The sequence below is a fragment of the Phaenicophaeus curvirostris genome, chromosome 10 (genome assembly GCF_032191515.1).
Source record: "Phaenicophaeus curvirostris isolate KB17595 chromosome 10, BPBGC_Pcur_1.0, whole genome shotgun sequence".
NCBI lineage: Eukaryota > Metazoa > Chordata > Aves > Cuculiformes > Cuculidae > Phaenicophaeus > Phaenicophaeus curvirostris.
In genome coordinates, this window is record NC_091401.1 from 3,680,578 (window position 1) to 3,702,355 (window position 21,778).

The window sequence follows — 21,778 nt, forward strand, 5'->3', positions numbered from 1 at the left end:
TCATTCATCCTAAAGCCATTAAAAGCCTTGATTTCTATTGCAAAGCAAGATGTAAAAAAAAAGTCTTTTCAGACTGACAGCTTTCTTTTTATATCACAAAGAAGGAAAAAATAAACACTGTGTTTGTTTTTCAGTGGAGGGAAATGTTCTTGGGTTTTTTTTCTCTCTCTCTTCCTTTAAAAGAAAACAACTGGAGCACGTGTTGTGGTTTAGCCAAGGCGTTGCAATAGATGCGACTGGGAGTTTGTTTTCTCTGACTACGTCAGACTTTAAGCACAGTGAAGCATGAAACAAACGCGTGAGATAATGAGATCATGTTACCTGCAGTCACAAATAACTACAACAGGCCAAACCCGAGTTTCTCTTCTGCAGAAAACATACACCACTTACTTTGTGAAGTTTAGTTGCATTACCTCAGGGTTCTGTCGCTGTTTTCATACCGCAAGTGGCCAAGACTCATCTGCAGGGGCCGTCTGGGTGGCTCCTGCGCATTTCCAGGACACCACTTGTTCCCAGCACCTCGTTTTCTCCCCCTTCACAGACGGTCACTGGTCCAGCCACCCCACACGAGTGCTGGTGCTGACGTGAGGCGGCGGAAGGCGCAGAAACAGGCTGGAAGGCACCTCCAGAGGCAGCAGAAGCCCAGCTCAGCTTCAGGTACTCCCAAAACGGCACCCTGAGGGTGAGCTTTGAGGGTAGAGTGCGGCGTGGCACACCTGATGACTGGGTGTTAGCAAAGGGCCTCGCCCAATCCTGCCTGCCTTCTTTCTTCTGCTGCTTTCTGCCAGCCCTGCTAACGGGCCAGGGGGGCTCTGTCACACAGAAGAGGCAGGAAAACAGCTCCACCAGAAATCCTCCAGCTTTTGGCCAGAGCTGCCGATGAGGGTAGAGGGGCAAAATGCGTGAGGATGTCGTGGTGGGGGAAGGAGGAGTTCAGTACAGCATAAAACTAATCTGCATGGGGGGATAGAAGGTGTCAGGGTAAACATTTTATAGACATCATTTACCAGCCTCTAAATTGAGCTCTTGGATTACTTCTGAGGAGCATCCTTTATAGACGAGGCTACAGGCAATGCAGAGTAAGGAAATAAAGGAACAGGATCTTCTGATGAACCAGGTGTAAGTTAGAGATGGGCGTGTGCAGGAGGCATCCACGTCAGAACCGTGTTTGTATTTGTAAAGCTTTAATAAACCTGTTGGAAATCATCTATAGCACTTCCTTCCAGTTTTTTGAGTGGGTGGGCTCCCTGATTTGAGTGAGGCCCATCCTTGCTGACCGTTGCTCAGGCAGGCAATCCAATGCATTTTGTAGTTTTATATAATAAATTCCAGTAGTCGCATTTGGGGAGGCGAATAGTTTTCCTTTTGCTTTGTTGAAACTTACTGAAGAGATTGTTAAATTCTCCCAGTGGCTGGTGCTTTATGGTGGAGAGTCTAGGTGTGTGCAGATACCTGTATATACACAGAGGGCGCAGACAAGTATGTCCTCTTCAAAGTGTTTCCCTCCTTTGTGTGCTAGGCAGCTCCACTTCAGGCATGGATTCCCTCTGCCATTCCAACTTTGGGGCTGAAACGGGGCGGGCAGCTGGGAGGGGTGACATTTTAAACCTGCCAGTGCAGGATATGCAAGAAGGCCATATGTGTGTCTGACAGAGCTGAACCTGTGGTGGTGTTACTAACAGTCTCGTAAATTTGCTTTGCTTAAGGAGGTGATCACCTGAACAGAAATCTAAGCATAGTATATTCAAAGCAGTGATTTCTGCAGTGGAGTGTAATTCTTTTTCCTTTCCATTCTCTCCTTTGCAAAGTTGCAGTATTTATTCCCTTGATTAGTTTTTGCCCCATGGATTTTTTTTTTTTTTTTTTTTTTTAGTTTCCCATTTCTTTAAACCATCGGGTAATCAAGAATAAAATCATTCACTGACCACTGATTTTGTGTTGTTCCAAGATGACATTGAGCAGCCTTAGCCTCGAGCCCTTATTTCTGTTTATTAGTGAATGTGTAATAGCATGCCTTCTTAAGCCTTAACTTCTCACATAACAAGCAAGATTTAATTTTCAAGTGTTTTTTCCTAGTTGCAGTGCTTTGCCCTTTCATGCAACGTGCCACTGTCTCGCTTCTGATGTCAGGCTAACTTCGCTTTTGTATTCTCCCAATTTAAATCTGTGACACTGGAATCAAGCTTTTGGGGTTTATACTTCTATTTTCATTGTTACATTTCCCTTTTATTCTATTTATGCTTCATTCCTGCCCACTTTCTCGCTCTGAGTAATATGGAATTAACTGCAGATAAAGTTCAGTGTAAGGTTTAAGGTGTCAGCAACAGAGCCGATGAGGTGATGGTGGTTGTTTTTGTTTTTGATCTTCCTTGCATCATTACAGGGTAAAATGGTTGTGAAATACACTGGATGGAATATCAGCTACTGATCGTACCATCCATTTATGCCTCGTTAAAATCTCCCTGGCGCTATTAGTCATTAGATAGGCTCCTTGCAACAGTGCTTTTCAGGCATCAAAGTGACAACGGATCCTAATTTAACTCAAATTAAATGAAATATTTTGTAGGATAAATGAGCCATAACAAGAATTCTACTCTCTCTATATATATATGAAAAAATATAAAAATTCTTATATGGCAGATAATAGTTTTAAAACCTTTTTCCTCACTGAGTAAATGTCCAGCACACGTTCTTTTCTTGCTCTTTGAGACGGTGTCTCTTAAAGGTGCTGCGTAAAAAGTCTGTTTAAAAGAAGCATGTTCATTGTGTTCTATATTAAGCGATGATGTAGCCAGGCTTGGACTGGGTGATTACAGCTGTAAAGATGCTGGCATGTCAGGAAATTAAGTTGCTGTGAGGAGCTGACGCTTACTGACTGTGTGAGCGGGGAATGAGGGAAACTGAACTCATTCTCCTGGGAGCATGAAAAAAAAATTCCATGAACTTTAAAATAATTCAGCACGTGTCCTTCTAGACATAAATATTACCTGCATTTGGAACGATACTGATGTTGGACCCAGGAGGGAGTTTAGCTCAGCCCCTCGCTGCCTCAGTATGTTCTGGTGGATGTTCATCCGGTTCATTTTAAAGCTCAGGAATGGCAAAAAGCCCTCTTGCTGCTGGGTGGGTTGATCACGGTACCTCTAACACGTGCTGTCTGCAAAGTCAGCTCCATTTTTTCAACTGTGGCCTTTAATATTGACATATATAAACATTTGAGTACTTGATTTTTGCAGCTTCAGTGCTCTGATAATGTGTGCGTGTTTGCATGCTGGGGGAATGTTGTACCTGATGTTTCTGAAAAGCATTTGAGCAAAACAGTTCTTCTAGTAATTATTTTCTAGCAGTATTTTGGGAAACAAAATCTCCCTGTCCTCAGTAAGTTGCCCTTGGATCTTATTTTCAGTAGTTTTACACAAATTTCATTCCTTCTTCAATCTGTTCTGTGTGCTAGCAGTTTACCTAAATTATTAGTTGAATCTTAGCTTATTGGTGAACTAATTTTTGGCTGCTAGGAATGAACAGGTAACATTGGAATTATCTCCCCAGGGGAGTGGTAGATTCCTCTGCGCCAGACACTTTCAAGGCTCAGCCTGACGGTGTGCTGGGCCATCTCATTTAAACTACAGATCACCTAAAAGGTTGGACCAGATGATCCCTGAGGTCCCTTCCGACCTGGCGTTCTGTGAGGGCAGAATTAGAGTCGAGGTTATTCATTGTTGATTAAGCGCCAGTATTGAACGACTTCATTGTCATAGACTTTATAATGAAAATGAAACAATTTCTCAACTGAGTTTTCATTTTGACAGTTTCAGCCTCTTTCTCCCCTTTTTGACCAGGGCTGTTAGAGCAGTACTTGGATGTTCCTGACAAAATGAGGATTACACCGAAAAAATGAGAAAAACTGAGCTCTGGATCTTTACCCAGGAAATCTTGGGTTTGTCAGTCGGGTGATTTGCTGGAGCCCAGACCTCAGGTTGTTTTTTTTTATCTTGAACACTAATGCAGTGCCAGTGCGGGTGAGGCATTTCGCACTTGCCACCCGTGGCCCCTGTTCTATGGGCATATTCTGTATTTCATGTGTAGCAGACGATGCCGCGTTGCAGTGCGTGAGGTGCATGGCAACTTGCCCTGTAATACTGTGTGACCTCTAGTAAAGGTCAAACATTGTACCAGTTCCCAGAGTGACCAAACAAGTCTCTTGTGTCACTCGTGATGAAGTTAAGGCTATACCAGACTGAATAATGAAGTGTTTTAATTTTTCAGACTAGCACCGTGAAGGAGAAACTCTGCAAGCTTTTCTCAATGACTCTATAGCCAACTGATGTAACAATGGTACTAATATTGGGACGCAGACTGAATAGAGAGGATAGTGGGATACGAGATTCCCCTGCAACCAAGCGGAAAGTTTTTGAAATGGACCCAAAATCTTTGTCAGGCCCCGAGTTTTTCGACTTCTCCTCGGGATCATCCCATGCTGAAAGCATTCTCCAGATCTTCAATGAGTTTCGAGACAGCCGGTTGTTCACTGATGTGATTATCTGTGTGGAAGGAAGGGAGTTTCCCTGCCATCGAGCGGTTCTCTCGGCCTGCAGCAGCTATTTCAGGGCTATGTTTTGCAATGATCACAGAGAAAGCAGAGAGATGTTGGTGGAGATCAATGGCATTCTTGCTGAAGCTATGGATTGCTTTTTACAGTACGTATACACTGGCAAGGTGAAGATCACTACGGAGAACGTGCAATATCTCTTTGAAACATCAAGTCTCTTTCAGATTAGTGTTTTGCGTGATGCCTGTGCCAAGTTCCTGGAAGAACAGCTGGATCCTTGCAATTGCCTGGGAATCCAGCGCTTTGCAGATACACACTCGCTCAAGACACTGTTCACCAAATGCAGGAATTTTGCACTGCAGACCTTTGAGGATGTGTCCCAGCATGAAGAATTCCTTGAACTGGGGAAGGATGAGCTTATTGATTACATTTGCAGTGACGAACTGGTGATCAGTAAGGAGGAGATGGTGTTTGAAGCTGTCATGCGCTGGGTGTACCGGGCAGTTGACTTGCGAAGACCGGTGTTACACGAACTGCTGACACATGTCAGGCTCCCCTTGTTACACCCAAACTACTTTGTTCAGACTGTGGAAGTGGACCAGCTGATTCAGAACTCTCCAGAGTGCTATCAGCTGCTGCATGAAGCCCGGCGATACCATATCCTTGGAAATGAGATGATGTCTCCTAGAACCAGGCCGCGCAGGTAAGGAAAACTTTTTGCATATTCCTGTAGGAAAAGGGCAACGTTTGGTGTACGGATGTTTGATACACACATTCCCAGAAAAAAATCTCTTGCAGATTATTTTATATTGCATTCTGGAGCCACTGAAGTTACACTTTGCACTTCTCCACAACACGCGATGCTCACACAGCTCTTGAAAATGTGCTTCAGTGAGTCTTTTTGTGCAGATCACTTAATGGCTATGAAATAAACATATCAATGCTCAGGTAAGCAAAGCTGTTACTACCTTGCAAGTGAAATATTTTCTAAAGGTTAATATTTGCTGGATGAGATCTTAAGTTACGTCATGCAATAGCAGTGTCTTGAAAGGAATTTACTGTGCTATAGCAGGTAAACCATTCCATTTTGAAGCCTTTCTTTCTTTTTATAACCAAGTCATGTAAGCGTACAGCACGCATGTAAGCGTACCCACACACGTACAGAAGGTGTGGGTTGGGATATGCATTCAGAGCGTTCGCTTGCTACATCACAAATACTTTACAGGTGGAGTAGTACCTGGATTTGTAATAGGCATCAACAGGTTCTGAACTGTAAAGAAACTAAATCTTGCATTTTTAAAGAATTATGAAACAGGTCCTGAAGTATTTCATACTTAGTCTATGACATCTTAATGATTCAGAATTGCTCCTATGTAACCATGCGTTACACGCATAGCTGGCTGAACTTGCAAGACGAAATGAGGAAGAGTCCATTAGTGGCATTTATGAGCAATGGTGGTTGTTGTTTTTTTTTTCCCCTGAAAATATTTTGCCAGTAAAAGCCTTCCCTGCACGTGACAGTTGACCGAATAGTTTATTGTTAACTCCAGCTGATTTAAGCTATAGTTATAAAATCCTGTGTTATATATTAAGGTGATGCAATGATCTGGTCTGAACAAACCTATTGTGTTAGGAGTTACTCCTCTTTGTTTACTCTTAGTTGTATGTGGCTGCTGCACCGTAACTGTGCAAGGAACCTTTATTTTTTTTTAGCATGTGTTAAAGGCTTGCTCTTGGGGGAAGTGATACTCAGCAAGCATTTGCCGATTAGTGGCTTTCTAGTCTTCACTTGTGCCAGAAGAGAGGAAATTCTGCTTCCTGCCAGGTGTTCGAAGCGATACGCTGCCACAGAGATTCCTGGGAAACTTTTGGGTCATGGCAGTTTGGAAGCTGGTGCGGTGACGTTGGTGAGGCCGCACCTCGAATCCCGTGTTTAGGTTTTGGTCCCTCACTACAAGAAGGACATTGAGAGGCTGGAGCGTGTCTGGAGAAGGGGAACAGAGCTGGGGAAGGGGCTGGACAACAAATGTTATGAAGAGCGACTGAGGGAACTGGGGTTGTTTAGCCTGGAGAAAAGAAGGCTGAGGAGAGACCTTATCGCTGTCTTCAATGGCCTGAAAGGAGGTTGTAGGGAGGTGGGTGTTGGTCTCTTCTCCCAAGTAAAAAGCGATAGGACAGAGGAAATGGCCTCAGGCTGTGCCAGGGCTGGTTCATATTAGACATCAGGAAAAATCCCTTCACTGAAAGGGTTCTTGGGCACTAGCAGAGGCTGCCCCGGGAGGTGGTGGAGTCGACATCACTGGAGGGGTTTAAAAGAAGGGTAGATGAGGTGCTCAGGAATATGGTGTGGTAGTGGACAGGTACAGCTGGACTTGGTCATCTCCAAGGTCTTCTCCAACCAAATAATTCTATGATTCTATGACGATGATATTCAGACCAAAGCCCTCCTTGTTTCATGAGTAGTCGAGGGGGGTGTAACTTGTGGTACTTGTGTTGTTTGTTGTACGATTATTACCCAATTCAAGAAAGAGAGCAAGTGACCTCAAACCAAGCAGTTTGCTCAAAGTGCACGGTGTGGGTGTACTTGGACTGTGACTAGCCTCTGTGTAGCGTTCTGGTTTGGAGGTGAAGTACCTTGCCTAACCCAGGTGGTTTCTCTTACTGGGGGGAGGGCATTGCTTTGGGATTTTGTGGGCTTCGTTGGCTTTACTGCTGAGTGTATTAAACCACACTGGGAATTTGAGTAGGCAGGAGCAAGAGAAGTAATTTACAAAGAGAGAAACTGGATGGCCTCCAAGCAGGAATTTTTTTCCCTTTTCTATATTACATTCATGGAATAGTTCTTTGTCATTTGTCTCTGTTGCCTGTTTGTCTCTGTTGCCTATAGCAAAGAGATTGTGTATTTAAACAGTTACCGGGTCTCCTTTCTCCCCGTGTTTTCATTACACCTTGTCTGGGCATATCTTGGGGTTCAGGGTGTAGAAGGCCGCTGGAGAGCTTTCTTCCTTCTCCTGCCTTCCTCAGAGTTCATTCTTGTACAAACTGTGTCTAAAAGGAGACAAGCTGCAGAAGTTCCCACGCCCCTGGTTTTACTGAAACTTCTGAAAAGTAACGGTGATTCTTTGCATGGGGTACGTGCCCTACAGGCAACAGGGGTTCTGCCCTTTGTTATAAACCTTTGTAATAAAATTGCGGATTGCAATTCCCTGTTGTTTGGGTTTGGGTTTTTTCTCTTTGAAGCCAGTGAAGAGTTACCTGAAGTGAATAAAAGTTAAAATGTGGCTTCACAGTTGGCTGCTTGCTCTTCTGTCACTTGGCATCGTCGACACATGCAGAAGGTCTTTATGAAAGAGCTTTTCAGTGATGTACGTGCAACAACGTAGTTACATCTTGAGGTTGTCTCTCATGCTCCTTTTGAGTCTCTCTTGTCCCCTGCTGGTTGTGTTGCACAGCCAATCTCCAAGCCGAGATCAAGCAGGGGGGAGTAATCATTTCCCTATACAAAACAAAAGAGACTCTCCCTACTGTATGCTTTGAGGTATCTTCAGATTACCTGTGAATTCTTCAGTTGCAGTTTCTGTTCAGCGCCCTGATAGCAATATGAGTGTTCTCCTTTGTTAGGAGTGATTACATTTATACAATTTAACACATTCTTTTTTTGGTACTTTTAGAAAGCTTTGTTGTAGTCCTTTATTTTTTCCCCAAGGACGTGAGTCTATTTCACTTCATATTTCTGTCTCTTATCTCGTTTACTGCCCAAAAGTGAATTAACAAGGGAAAAAAGAATAGTAATTTGCCAGATTTCTTGTAATTTGTCTCCTCAACTTAAAATGTTTTTTTGAATGCGATATTTGAATTGCTGGAAATTCTTCAGTCCATCTGCTGCTGTATTGGTTGGTTTTCCTGCCTCGTGTAGAGGTCTGAATGTAACTTGGAACCCCTTAGAAACCTGCTCTGGGAATGCACAGGCGTACATGATGCTGTTGGTTGTCTTCCACTCCCCCTTTTCTATTTTGTGCACCTTTTCCTGATGACAGGGTCTCTTGGAATCTCCCCAGTGCCTTGTTTAGCTCGACTTTTCTATTTTGCTCACGCTTTTTCTTCTGAGGGCTTTGGGGCCTTTATGTACCACTGACTGAGATCACATCTTTTTCATTCAAATATATCCCAGTTCTTTTCTGGCGTTGGCCTTCACTTGGATGTTCTCTTTGTGTACTTCTACATGTTGAATTAAGGGTTGTTTTTTTTAAGCATGGGACCTCTGGCATTTGCAAAAACTCTTTTTGGAACAAACCTTAGAACCTGAACAGTTCACGACTCTTTCAAGAACATGTAACAGTAAATGGTTTTGAGCTGAAGAAAGGTTATGGTTATAAAGGTACCAAAATGCTGGGGACATATTTGCTTTTCTGTGGATCTGAAATGCTGTACTAAGTTCATATTTCCTTTAAGGAACAAAATTCTGTTATAGCAATTCATAAAGAGCACTCCTTAATCAAAAAATTTTGATTCATTTAGTTTTAACATAAAGATTGATAATCAATCAGGTACAGTAAGCTTTTCAGTCAGGAAGTGGAAGAAACCTTGATTCTAATCTAAACAGAGAAACCTTTCTTGTACATACAGTTGACTGACGTGTTGGGCTTGCTTCTAAGGGAAATGGAGATGAGTGTCTTGCTTTTAAGGAAATTCTCTTTCTGGTTAATGCTTTGCTGGCACAGGGACTTCCCCTCTTGCATCCTTTGAGAGATTCTTTTTGGAGTTGTTCCTCAGAAAAGCAAGAATCAGTAACAGTAAATGCATAGAAACCAGGATCTGGCAGGGCCTCAAAGCGGAGGAGCTGGAGAGAGTGGTTCTGCCAGCTAGTTCAGTGTGCGGGTGTGCTTCCTCAGTACACGAGCATTGCCTTTGCCTGTTTAAGATCTCCTGAGTAGGGATATGTGTGCGGTGTATTTAAATTGTGCTGTGTGGTGACCAGGAGAGAGAAGGGCTAAGTGGTTTTGTTCTTGATATTTCAGAAAGGGGGAAACATCATCAGGGTTATAAGTTAATATGTGCATAAGTTCATGTGTTAGGAAATTTGGGGGCAGGTAATGCAGCTTTTCTCTCAAATGCAGCCGTTAAGTCTTTTTTTTTTTTTTTTTGAGAGAGAGAGGACTGCAGTACTCAGCAATGGTATGAATATATTTTCATATGGGGATCAAAGTTAAAGCACAACACAACAAAAACACTTATCAAAAATAAAATCAGTCTTGCATTCAGTTTTACTGCCTTAAAAGGCAGCAGTCCTTTAAATAGCTATACCAGTGCAAAATCCTTTAATCTAAAAATGCCCTGAAACAAAGGGATTGTGACAAATACGTACAATAAATTATAGATTTGGTCATAGTTTGATTTTCACATCAGGTTGACTCTACATTCAAGGTTGGTTGACTCCACATTCAAATGTGGATTAACATGTAATGAGTTTTGTTACTGCTGTGAGGTTAGAGCATGTATCATGCAGAAGCATCAGGTTAGGAGGAGGAAAGCGGGAGTATAGAATAGAACGTAAAGGTTTACTTCGGTCACTTGCAGGCTGTTTGATGCTTATTATTTTTGTGTTGTGTTTTAGTTTTTCTTTTAGGCTTGATTTTTCTTTTTACTTGTGTGCTTCCATCACTGCACTTGTTTTTCACTTTGTGCATTGGCTCTAAGGTCTCTTTCTTTTCCTTTATTTTGGTGACTGTGTGCCTTCAGCTTTTGTTTGCAGGAAATAACCTAAAACATTTTAAACTTTTTGAATAATTATGGAATGTGAAATGCTATGAGTTTTCTCAAATTTGGGATGGTCTGGTTTCAGTGTGAAATAGATGGCTCATATCATTGTCTCAGGCCTCGTTTGAGGTCTGTTTCTGCTACGTATGCACACACGGTCAAAGCAAAAATATTATTAGATTAAGGGCAGCCTGTATTATTTAATTATTTGGTTTTTTCCATGGAAGGTTGTGCAGTGCATCTACAGCACTTGGAGAGAACACCTGGCATGTGACAACCTGCAGTGTTATGAGGCAGCTGGGAACAATGAAAACCTCTCACTAAATGACTCTTTTCTTCTTTTTTATTTGCTGCAGAAGTTAATGCTAAATCCTGAACACAGTATGAAACACAATGTTGTTTGGCCTCCATGCGCTAATAAATGTCTTCTACATCTTAATTCTCTGTGTTCGTTTTTTTTTAGATCAACTGGTTATTCTGAGGTGATAGTTGTTGTTGGAGGCTGTGAACGAGTCGGAGGGTTTAATTTGCCCTACACCGAGTGCTACGATCCCGTAACAGGAGAGTGGAAGTCGCTGGCTAAACTTCCAGAGTTTACCAAGTCTGAGTATGCGGTGTGTGCTCTGCGGAATGATATTCTTGTTTCAGGTGAATAATACTAAAAAAATTAAGACTTATTTTGGTTTTTTGTTGTGGGTTTTTTTCTTGTTTTGTTTGTTTTTTTTTTTTAAGTAGTGTGGCAGATCTTTGTACTGTGAACTTGCAGAAGCTCAACTGAAGGTCATTTTCTGATGTAAATTGGGATCATCAGCCCCAGGCCAGTCTTACTGCAGGCAAAACTGTTTTCTGGAATTTTTGTTTGATATTAATCAGCAGGTTTTTGCAGCTGATTCCAGGATAACTGTTGTAATTAAAGAGGTTACCTTATGCTCCTTAGGTATGCTGCTGTAAAATAGAGTTGGCCTCTTTGCAGCAACAGCTAGAGAAACTGGAAGCAAGAAATCCCACGCAGGCTTTTCGCAGCAGCATTTTCTTTGCTAGAAAGATGCACTGTGAGCTGGTTAAAACCACTGGTTGCGTGGGAGCACCTCAGCGTTGTTGCTTCTATCAGATGGCTGCCTTGCCTCCGAAAGAAAAACAGTTAAAGCTGCTCCTCCTTGTGGCAATGTAAAATGTAAACAAGTTCCTTTTAGCACCCGAGTTGGGGATCCATTTATACCAACCTTTTACAGTGACATGAGCAGTACTAATACCTCGCATTTGATCAGGTAAATTGTAGGGTCCAGCTGCTGGTTTAGACACCAAGCCCCACATGTCAGTTTAACCTAAGAAATTGTCTCCTCGTGTAGTACCTGTGCTGTTTGAACAAGCGTAAAATGTAGGAGGTATATACTGGAACCAAACAGAGGAACAGCTCGTGTTGTGGTGTACCCTGAGGCACAGAACAGTTAAGATTTCCAGTGTCTCACTCAGGTGGTGGCACTAAAGAAAGGGTGAAGGGCAGGGGCAAAAGCCATTGAAGTGCATTCCAATCTCAAGAGATAAACAAACTGATCCCAGTGTGTTACTGAGAAAGGCACAGAAGTAAAACAACTTCCTGCCCTTTTTCGTGCCTGAAATCCACTGAAACTGGCTTTTTCAGTCTAACAGATAAGTGTAGATAGCTCTTTGTTTCACCTGAAAAGGACAATAAATTTTCATTGCCAGCTGTAAGAGGGGCATGTTAATAGTTAATGTTTCTTGTTCAATAATGAATTAATTCAAATTGTCCTATTTTGCTTTTAAAGGTGGAAGAATCAATAGCCGGGATGTTTGGATTTATAACTCCCAACTTAACATTTGGATCAGAGTTGCCTCCTTAAATAAAGGCAGATGGCGTCATAAAATGGCTGTTCTTCTTGGTAAAGTAAGAGAAGTATACTTATAGTTTTACTTATAGTGGGGATGTTTGCTGTATATAAAAAAACCAGTGGAGAAAGCATACCTACAAATACAAATTACTTTGTATTTCCTATCAAATAATTTTAAAAATACGTATTTTCGAATGAACAGTTCAAACAATTAGGCTCTTCCTCGGTCAGACATTCTCGTGAACATGAACATTGTATTATCCCCAGTTGTTTACTTTTTGTGGGTTTTTTTGTCATTAAAGTGTCTTGTCCTCATGAAACAACTTCTGGGGAAGCAAAGAAACATCTGGATTTGCCTGTGCTGTCAAAAGTTTAATAGTTCCTGCTGTTATTAACAGAAACTGGTGCTGTGCTCTCTTATTTAATGTTTTATTTTGAAATTAACCAAATATATGCTGTGGGGAAATGGCAGGGTTTGCTGTATTTTGAAGGCATATATGCCTTAACATAAAACTGCTGGGGGGAATTCCATTAATGAAACTAAAGATGTGCATGTGACCTCACGTGGAGTGCTGCATCCAGTTCTGGAATCACCAACTTAAAAAGGATATAGAACTGTTGGAGCGAGTCCAGAGGAGGCCACGAAGATGGTCTGAGGGCTGGAGCACTTCTGCTATGAGGACAGGCTGAAAGAGTTGGGTTGTTCAGCCTGCAGAAGAGAAGGCTGTGGGGACACCTAATAGCAGCTTCCAGTACTGAAAGTGAAAGAGGCTCCAGGAAAGCTGGGAAGGAGGGACTTTTTACAAGGGCATAGAGTGATGGGACATTTTGTGATTCGTCTGGTGTCCCTTGGGCTTCTTAAACAAGACTTGCAGCTGGAGCAAACAGAGGACTGAAGGTAGACACAAACAGTAATGAGCTTTGCCTCTTGATTATGAGAGAAGCATCAGGACACTAAAGAAAAGTTTACAAACTGAGAGGAAGAAATATTTTTGTAAGCAAGTAGGAAAAAAAGCAAAGCATGGAAAAGCAAAGGTAAATTCTGATGGACTTCTGCTGCTGCTGAGTGCAGTCTGCAAAAAGAGAAATGCAGAGAACTGCCTTTTTTAACAAATGCCATTCAAATAGGAAGTTTCTATCTCTGTATTAATAACAGCTTCGGACGTGTGTTTGCACTCTTATTCCACATGTAACTGAATGGAACTCTAGGGAGTCTTTTCCCATTGTTTTTAGACCATATTCTTCTCCTTATCTGAATTACCCCTTCACAGACCTAGGAAATTAGGATACTTGCAGCTTCAAACTAATTTAATTCACATTTAAATGTATTAACTTCTCTGCAAAGGAAAAGGTGATAGTTTTCATCACTCTGCACAGGTCTATGTTGTTGGAGGATATGATGGGCAAAACCGCCTCAGCAGTGTTGAATGCTACGATTCGTTTTCTAATCGATGGACAGAGGTGGCTCCCCTTAAAGAAGCTGTGAGCTCCCCAGCAGTCACCAGTTGTGTCGGCAAACTGTTTGTGATCGGAGGTGGTCCCGATGACAACACGTGTTCCGACAAGGTCAGTTATTGCATCTTCTGCCCACGATGAAAACAGTATTGCTGGTTTAAAAGCAGGTCACGCGGGGATTCGTTCTAACTGTTTTGCTGAATTGAGAATGGAATTGCCGCTTCGACTGTCTTGTATAACCTTTGTGGGCCTGCCAGGTGATTATTTCAGTTAGGCTTTTAATCTGAAATCCATGTATTTGTTTTCAGGTTCAGTCTTACGATCCTGATACTAATTCCTGGTTGCTCCGTGCAACTATCCCTATCGCAAAAAGATGTATTACGGCTGTGTCTTTAAACAATCTGATTTATGTGGCCGGCGGTCTCACTAAAGCAATATACTGCTATGATCCCGTGGAGGACTACTGGATGCATGTGCAGAATACGTTCAGTAGACAGGTAATTAACACTGAAAGCATGTAGACATCTGAAAGGTATTTTTTTTGACATGAATGTCTTGTCATGAGGGGAGTACCCGCTTGTTTAACCTGTTAAAATTGATTCCATTCTTGCTTTCCTTCATCTATATAATTCCAAACCTCACATAAGAAGGAGTTTCTAAGCTAGTAGCTTTCCAGCTCCATGTGGCTGTTAGCCACTCCAAACTTTTTGTTGGAAAGCAGTTACTTTGTTGGAGAACAGTGTATCAGTATCATGAATGACATTTTAATTGTGTAGAAATTGATCTCTGAGTTCTGCTGCTTGTTTTAATTTAGACTGAAGATGGGAATTTCCTTATAAATTATTAAACCCTTTCAGTATAACAAAAAAAAAAATCAACAGCTGTTTTTATAGTGTGGAAAAAAAACCCTCTGTGTAGCACAGAAAGTGTCTGACGTAAGCAGCAAGAGCTGCATCACTTCCACATATGGAACACTGAACAGAACTTAGAGATGTGTCCCCTCAGCAGTAAAGTGTGTGTGTGTTGGTTAATTTTCCCCATGTTTTTAAAACATCAATCGCACACTGTATGTACCTGCCTTAACAGGAATTTGTTCTTCTTTTTTCCTGGCCTTTCCTCTGTTCCTCTGTTTTGATCTGTGTTCTCTATTTAACTGAATATTTTTCCCATGCATGCTTTTAAGGAAGAAATAAAATCCTATCTCTCTTCCTTTCAAGTAAGACACAGAGCTCTTTTTTTCTTATGGACTACTATAAGGCACGGCTTTTTTCCTTTTCCCTGCTTTTATCCCTCTTCATTATCTGTTACTCCTTTAAGGTGCCTGTACTTGTTCCCATTTCTTGCATTAATAATACCTGCCTCGATCTCTCTTTTGAAAACCTTTGTTCTCTCCTCCTTTCCTTATCTGAGATATTTAAATGGCAAGTATAGCATTCATCTGTATTCCATTTTATCCCTTGCCCCGAAACAGACTGTTTGGTGGGATTGTGCTGCTGCTTTCCCCAGTTACGGTGCTTCCTCCACTGGCCCTTTCAGGAGGGAATAACATAGACCGATCTTCTGCAGTGGAGTAGGTGTGCAGGAACCGAAGCCTTGTATTTTAAGTAATCGTGTATTCTTCTGTGTGTTTTGAAACAGGAGAATTGTGGCATGTCTGTGTGTAATGGAAAAATCTATATCCTCGGCGGAAGACGAGAAAACGGTGAAGCCACAGATACTATTCTTTGTTATGACCCTGCAACGAGCATAATCACGGGAGTAGCAGCCATGCCCAGGCCAGTATCATATCATGGCTGTGTGACGATTCATAGATATAATGAAAAAGGCTTTAAACTGTAATTTTTTTCATGAAAAAAAAAACCAAGAAGAAGATGGCATGAATGAATCCAGTGGTCTGCTGCAAAACAGGCTTTTAAAGATTCCTGAAGTGGGAAAATGCCCTGTCCCTGCCTAAGTGTCGTATGAAAATTATATCCTGTGCCTTTAGAAAAAGGGTTAATTTAACTTATAAAACAAGTCTTCAAATCTGTCCAGTGACCAGAGCTCAGTTATTTCTGCTGTGGGCTCTGTTAGGGGAGCAGTAATAGTACATGAAACTACTGTTCAGAAAGTTTCCCCTACATGTGATTAGTAATTAAAACCTTGGAAGCTTTCTGGGGAAAGTGCCTTCACGAGCGTTTGTGCCTGTGTCCTGAGAAGCGATATCTGCAAGGCGTTTCAGGTTCTGCTAATTGGAAAAATACACAGGCAAGTCAATTGCAAAGAATGATCTATGGTAATTACCTACAATTAAAAAAGCTTATATAATTATGATTCATGTGTACAGCATTCTTACAAGCGGATTACTTGGCTTACCAAGCAGGCTTTGTGTCAGATCGTGCATGGTTTGGAATTTAAAAAAACATCAAGCAAAACATGCTACATAGGATAAATACCAGAATGTTGGAGGAATGTTTTTTTCTGAAGGAGGTACTGGTTGCTGAGTGAGCCGCTGAACCGCTCTGCAGTGACGATTGTGTACCTTGACGCTATGGACCTTATTCATAGTGTTGCTAAATGTTTCTCAGAAATACAAGGCTGTATGACAGAGAACTAGTGACCGCTGGAGTGTAGGAAAGCATCTGTGAGGCAAACTTTGAATCCCAGTTCTTCACTTTTTGAATAGTGCGGCTGAAGCCTGTTAGTTTTCTCTTTGATCACTGCAAAGTATCTCTAAACTATTCAAGGAGTAAAAAATTATGAACTCTGGCTTCTTCCACTTTTCTGAATTGCATTATAAATTACCGAACAGTAGAGGCAGGGTTGCTCAAGTTGCACCCTACAGCTTACAAATTGATCTGTCAGATAGCTCATCTACAGAGATGGCAGATTACCCGCCGGGTAATTCTTGGCCTTTTTTCAGACAATCACTTGTTCTAGCACAGTTAAACTACTGTATAAGCTGCTTGGCCACAGATAAAGTAGTTCTGGAAAGTTCCCTCCTGTCACCAGAAAAATATCTGTGGACCTGTCCATGTAGCCATATGAGGTAACTCCCACATGCCATGTTTTGGCTAATTTTGAAGCCTAAGAAGCACCTGTTTTCTTTTTAAGTCCTCCCTAGATTCCCGTACTAAGTCTCTCTGTTTCCGCTATGCACAATTTCATAAACACCGAAATAGCACTTGAGACCTGGATAACAGATAGGATCGTCTGTGTACCAATTTCCTGTTAATCACCAAAGCCCTCAGGAACTGCCTTTCAAAGGAATTCTGAGGACACCAGCCAGTAGGGAAGTTGGTCAGTGCCAGCACTGAAAAAGAAACAAGGCCTTTGCAGAGACAGCCCTGGCCTCTGGGCTTTGGTCTCAGTGCTTGCTCAGGAGGGTGAAAACAAGCACCATCTCTGGAACGTCATTTGTTCCACTGCACTTTCTTCATCTGTTTTTCCCCAGAGTGTTTCTTCATGAGGTGGAAATTCTGACCCTCAGCAAAGCTGTGCCAATAATGGGAGTTGTCATTGTCAGTAACGTGTGCTCATGACTTTTAAAGAGCGCTGGGAGCTGCACTTTCATGCATTAACTTGTAACCTCAGGAAAGGACACAATTTTCAGTTTTGGGCTGAATACCAAACACTGTTTTATATATGTTAAGAATACTGATAAAATGCAAAATCTCAGTGAATCAGTGATGTAATTAGGAAGTCAGTCCCTGAGCATGTACATTCACATTGCCCTAAAAAGGAAGTCCCTCAGTAATGTAAGACAAATTAATCAGATAAATTAATCCTTTTCCAAGTTCCTTGTTTTTCTGCTCACCAAGTGTTACTTCGAAAAGGTAATTCCAGTACCTGTGAATAAGGTCCGCTGATAGGAGTGGTGATTGCCCCGTAACCGATATGATGTACTAACGCTGTATATAACTTGTGCCATCGTTGCAAATGGAAATGTCAAAAATGATAGGAGCGCTTCATTAGAGGTGCAATTTGAAGAATATTCTCTTTTCCTTTGAATTCCTCCTTGTTTATATTAAGGCTTGTAATGTTGATTGTCATGCTAAGTTGTTTTAAACATCCTTTATTCTGTAGGTGTAGAACAATGTCATTTATGTATAGGGATCTTTTAACCTGTGTGTATAATACTGCACTACTCTGTAAGTAACAAGATACTGCTTTCTACAGTTTTAAAGATTCATTTTGTAGTTCGGTTGTCTGTTCTTAACAATTTGTGTTACTTATTATTTTGAAAATGACAGTGTTTTATGAACCAGTAAATGCAGAAACGCTGATGTAGAAGAAAACTTCTGCTTACAGTTACTGAGAACCTGTATTCAGTGCTGAACAGCCATGTGTGGAGCATTGCTAAATGGCAGTTATTCATGCAACTATTTCCTGAAAACAAGCAATGAATATTTTTTTCCTTGCTTGTTAACTCTGTAAATAATTCGCACTTACGGCCTGCTCTGTTAGAACAACTATTTTTAGAGGTACTAGAAGAGAAAAATTCACCTTTGGTTTAATGAAAATGTACTGTTTTTCCAGAAGGATGCATTAATTTGGAAGTCGCGTTCTGAGCCACCTGTTCTCTGATGCATTTCACTTGGGTATAGGTGATTTCAAAGATATAAACTCTTATGTGAGGCATATCTAGCTGCTTGTGATTTATGGGCTTGAGCAGCAAGTTGGGGTTTTTTTTTGTCTCAGCGAGGAGAGAAAATAATATTAACATCATTAGTTTAATCAAAAGATTTCCATCATAACTGGTGATACGTTTGGCAGCCCCAAAGCAGAGACAGTGACACCAAGATGTAACCAGCCTAACCATACATGAGAAGACAGCTCAAGCATCTCCAAAGTCACATCCAAATAACAAACTCTGAATTGCCTAATATTTCACTCCAGTAAACAGGTGATTCCCTTTGAAGTATTTCACTCTTAAGAAGCAATGAAAGTGAATGTTTTCGTACTCTGTTCTGATGTCCATGAGTTACATCCTTCTGTTCCTAGCAATACGATGTTAATTGGAAAGTTGATGCTTCCTTGCAACGTGGCTTCAAGAAGGTTCTGAGTCAATAACTTCAGTACCACATTACAGTGCAGCCTATAGCCTTTCACTTTTACATAGACAGTGCGCTTTCTCATTTTGCAGCCATCAAACATGTAACATCTCCTGGTAATCGTGCAGTTTTACCAGTAGGCTCCCTTCTTGGTAGTGCGTAAGTAACCGTAACTCGTGTAATCTCTTCCATTTGCCGTGCCATCAAATGATTCATGTAATGGTAGGTGCCCGGTATGCGCTTTGAGGATCGGGCACTGTGCTTTCCAATTGAACACCAAGGGTCCAGAATTGTACTGATAGTTTTTTAGTTGGCACCAATGCAGTTCTCATCAGAAATGGCTTTTGTTTCTACTCTCTGAAGCGCAGGTATCTTTAATGCAGATTGTGTTGATATGGACCCTTATCATAATGTACTCGAGTTCTTTAAATGGTATTTGTAATACTGCAAATTTCTGAGAGAGGCTGATGATGTAGGAAGAGAAGATGCTGGCCCTGTTAGGGGTTCAGAGGAAGCTTTGGTCACCTGTGCTTGTTGGTCACTTCTGTTTGAGAGCTAGGACATTGCTGACTGTCCTAGCTTTGTACTCAAAATAGTTGAGTTAACCACATTCTCTTAGGTTATTACTCAACTTCTGCAAGAAGCAGTCCTACTCCCTCTGACTTCAGGTTTGTCTCCTGCCCAAGGCACAGGAGCTGTCACTCTCGGAGGGTAGGCAGAGCCCTGAATTTGGTCCAGCTCCAAAGACAGGCAAGAGAAACTTGGGGAGCCGGGGGAGATGGCAGGAGGCCATGGAGTGCATTTTGGATTTGTGCATTTGGCTGGGCTTGCTGAAACCAAGGCATTCTGGATGCTTGTAAGTTTGCAATTCCAGATGCTGAAATTTGGGTGGTAAAAGATATTTGCCATTTGCCAACTGGACTCAGATGGAGTGATAGAGTTGTATGTGGTCTTGGCCTTCTAGTGGCAATGTTCAAGAGAGCCAAAGGTTCATTTTCTTTTCACAGTCGCCCAGCTGGGCAGGTATTTTGGGTTTTTTTCCACCATTGAAGGTGGCAAAAGTGACTTCAAGAGCATATACTCACCAGACTTGATCACTGTGAGGCAAAATTAATATTTCTATTTGAATAAGCAATATATGTACAGAAAAGGAGTGTATGGGCTATGATGAGATGTTTAACAGAAATGTGCTGTGTGGTTGGGGTCCAGCAGTGATTTGAGGTTTTTTTATTTTTAATGTCTAGCATACAAGTTTTCCTCAGTCTTGAATTATTTTAGGTGGCATTAATAAAAATGGATCTCTGTCAGATGATCCTGCGTGTGCTGTGAGCGTTGCACAGAACGGTAAGCAACCTCCTGCCAACCCCAGACTACATGTGAGAATCGCATCTTCTCTGCACGCTGGCATTGCACCAGCTGCCTGCTCTAACTAGCATTACACAGAAATTCGTGTTACTCAAAGTGTATCGCCCTGATAATGTTATCGTTTAAGAGCTCTACCTACAGAAACATTTCTTTTTTTCCTACTGTAGTGCTCCAGTCTGTGTTCCTGTGTTTGTTTGCACAGCTGTGTATGTGAATAATTTTGTGATCATTTTCTGATAATGCTGTTCTCTAAAAGTAATGCAAATAAAGCCCCTGTGTACAGCATGTTTATAATGTAATTATGGCTTACTTTGTATTATTAGTTCCAAAGAAAATAATGTGTGTTGATTTTGCAAATACCTGTGCCTTGAATTCACCTATATTTTTATCTATTGGGAAAAAGAGCTTGGATTACTTCTCCTGGTTTGTTATCTTTATTAGGATTGGTCTTAACTGTCCAGACTGTTGATGTCCTTCTAAGAGAAATAAATCTTGCCAATCATTAACTAGTATAGTTAAACTTCTTGTTTAGCGTATGCCTAGGCTGCTTCCATTATTACAGTGCTATGGCAGTTTTAATCTAAGGAAATCGGTATTTGTGTTGTTCCTATTTTTTTGTTTCCAGCACTCCTTGGTGACAAAGGATTTGAGTTTAGTCAGTGACTGTCCATAACACGTCCAGTTTCTTGGTTTAGTCAATGGCATCGACGGTATTTTTGAACGCAGTGACTTGTCCGTCGTGATGCTGTTGTTCAATACACGTAACGTGAAGCAATAATATGATGCAGCATAGCAATAATCAGATCAAGAGACTTCAATGTAATGTACTACTCCTGATTCCATCTGTGTAAATTCTGGACCTGCGAGTCATTCTCCTTTTGGTGCACCTGTAACAATTTGGAGTGAGATTAATAGGAGCCATGGAAAGAGAGTTTACCTCCTCAACTGTTACGCATATGATATTTTAACTTCACCTGAAACTACATCTTGATTTTCATTTTTTTGCTGAGGAAAACAGCAGTTCATGTTATTCCTTTATTTACTGAAACATAAAAGGTGTAGTTCCGCGAAGAGCTGATCTTGTCTTCGAGAACAACCTGTTGCAGCACAAATGACATTTGAACAGAAAGAGTGCAGACCACTTCCTGGGTGCCAGAGTCGGTGGAACATGATCTCGCATATAACATTGTCTTCAGATTGTGCTGACAGTAGTGATTTTGTAACATAGCACAATTGCAATAACACGTTATATTTAAATATATTTCTTGCATAATTCTTTGGAAGTTTTTTAAAGTTCAGTGTACCTAATAAAGATTTGCCTTTTGAATAGTCCACTGTGTCTTATTCAGGTTGAGAAGTTCCAGGGTGGGGCTTGATGCCACGAGGAGGAAACTCCTTCCTGCTTTTTTTCTGAGTCATTTAACTTGCGGGATTCTGCCTCTTTGCAGTGTCCCAACAATCCATTCTTCTGTCTCCCAGGCTCAGTGTTTTCTGTGCTCATCTTCCTGTTCTCATCATAAAACTTACCTGTTGACCAGAAAGGCAAACTGAAGGCTGTGCAGAAGAGTAGACTTGGAAAGGAAGCTGGAAAAATGAGCAAGCGGAGGGTTGGGATGTGAAGTACTGGTTAGTCCTAGGGGTTGTTATGGGAAAAGGGTGTGAATGGGCTTGCAAGACAAAACCAGCATGGGAAATTGGGAAAAGGTAACAGGGCTAGCAAGGCAGCCAGCAATGCTGCAGGCTGGAAAGGTCCTATAGGAAGTTTATTC

The 21,778-nt window shown here is 41.5% G+C and overlaps 1 protein-coding gene across 9 annotated transcripts in view; it reads left to right on the forward strand.

Moving 5' to 3' along the window:
- Positions 1–21,338, forward strand: part of KLHL24 (kelch like family member 24) — a 47,277-nt gene extending 25,939 nt beyond the window's left edge. For 4 of the 9 annotated variants that reach the window (XM_069864990.1, XM_069864985.1, XM_069864987.1 and 1 more), the window contains exons 2-7: positions 4,267–5,252; positions 10,770–10,954; positions 12,094–12,212; positions 13,534–13,722; positions 13,920–14,108; positions 15,250–21,338. In XM_069864990.1, the coding sequence (XP_069721091.1) occupies positions 4,333–5,252; positions 10,770–10,954; positions 12,094–12,212; positions 13,534–13,722; positions 13,920–14,108; positions 15,250–15,450 (1,803 nt within the window). In that variant the 5' untranslated portion in view covers positions 4,267–4,332 and the 3' untranslated portion in view covers positions 15,451–21,338. Of the gene's footprint in view, positions 1–541; positions 683–3,878; positions 3,977–4,266; positions 5,253–10,769; positions 10,955–12,093; positions 12,213–13,533; positions 13,723–13,919; positions 14,109–15,249 lie in introns of those variants that run through there. The other 5 variants (XM_069864982.1, XM_069864984.1, XM_069864983.1 and 2 more) reach the window with 3 other exon arrangements.
- The last annotated feature ends 440 nt before the right edge of the window (positions 21,339–21,778 follow it).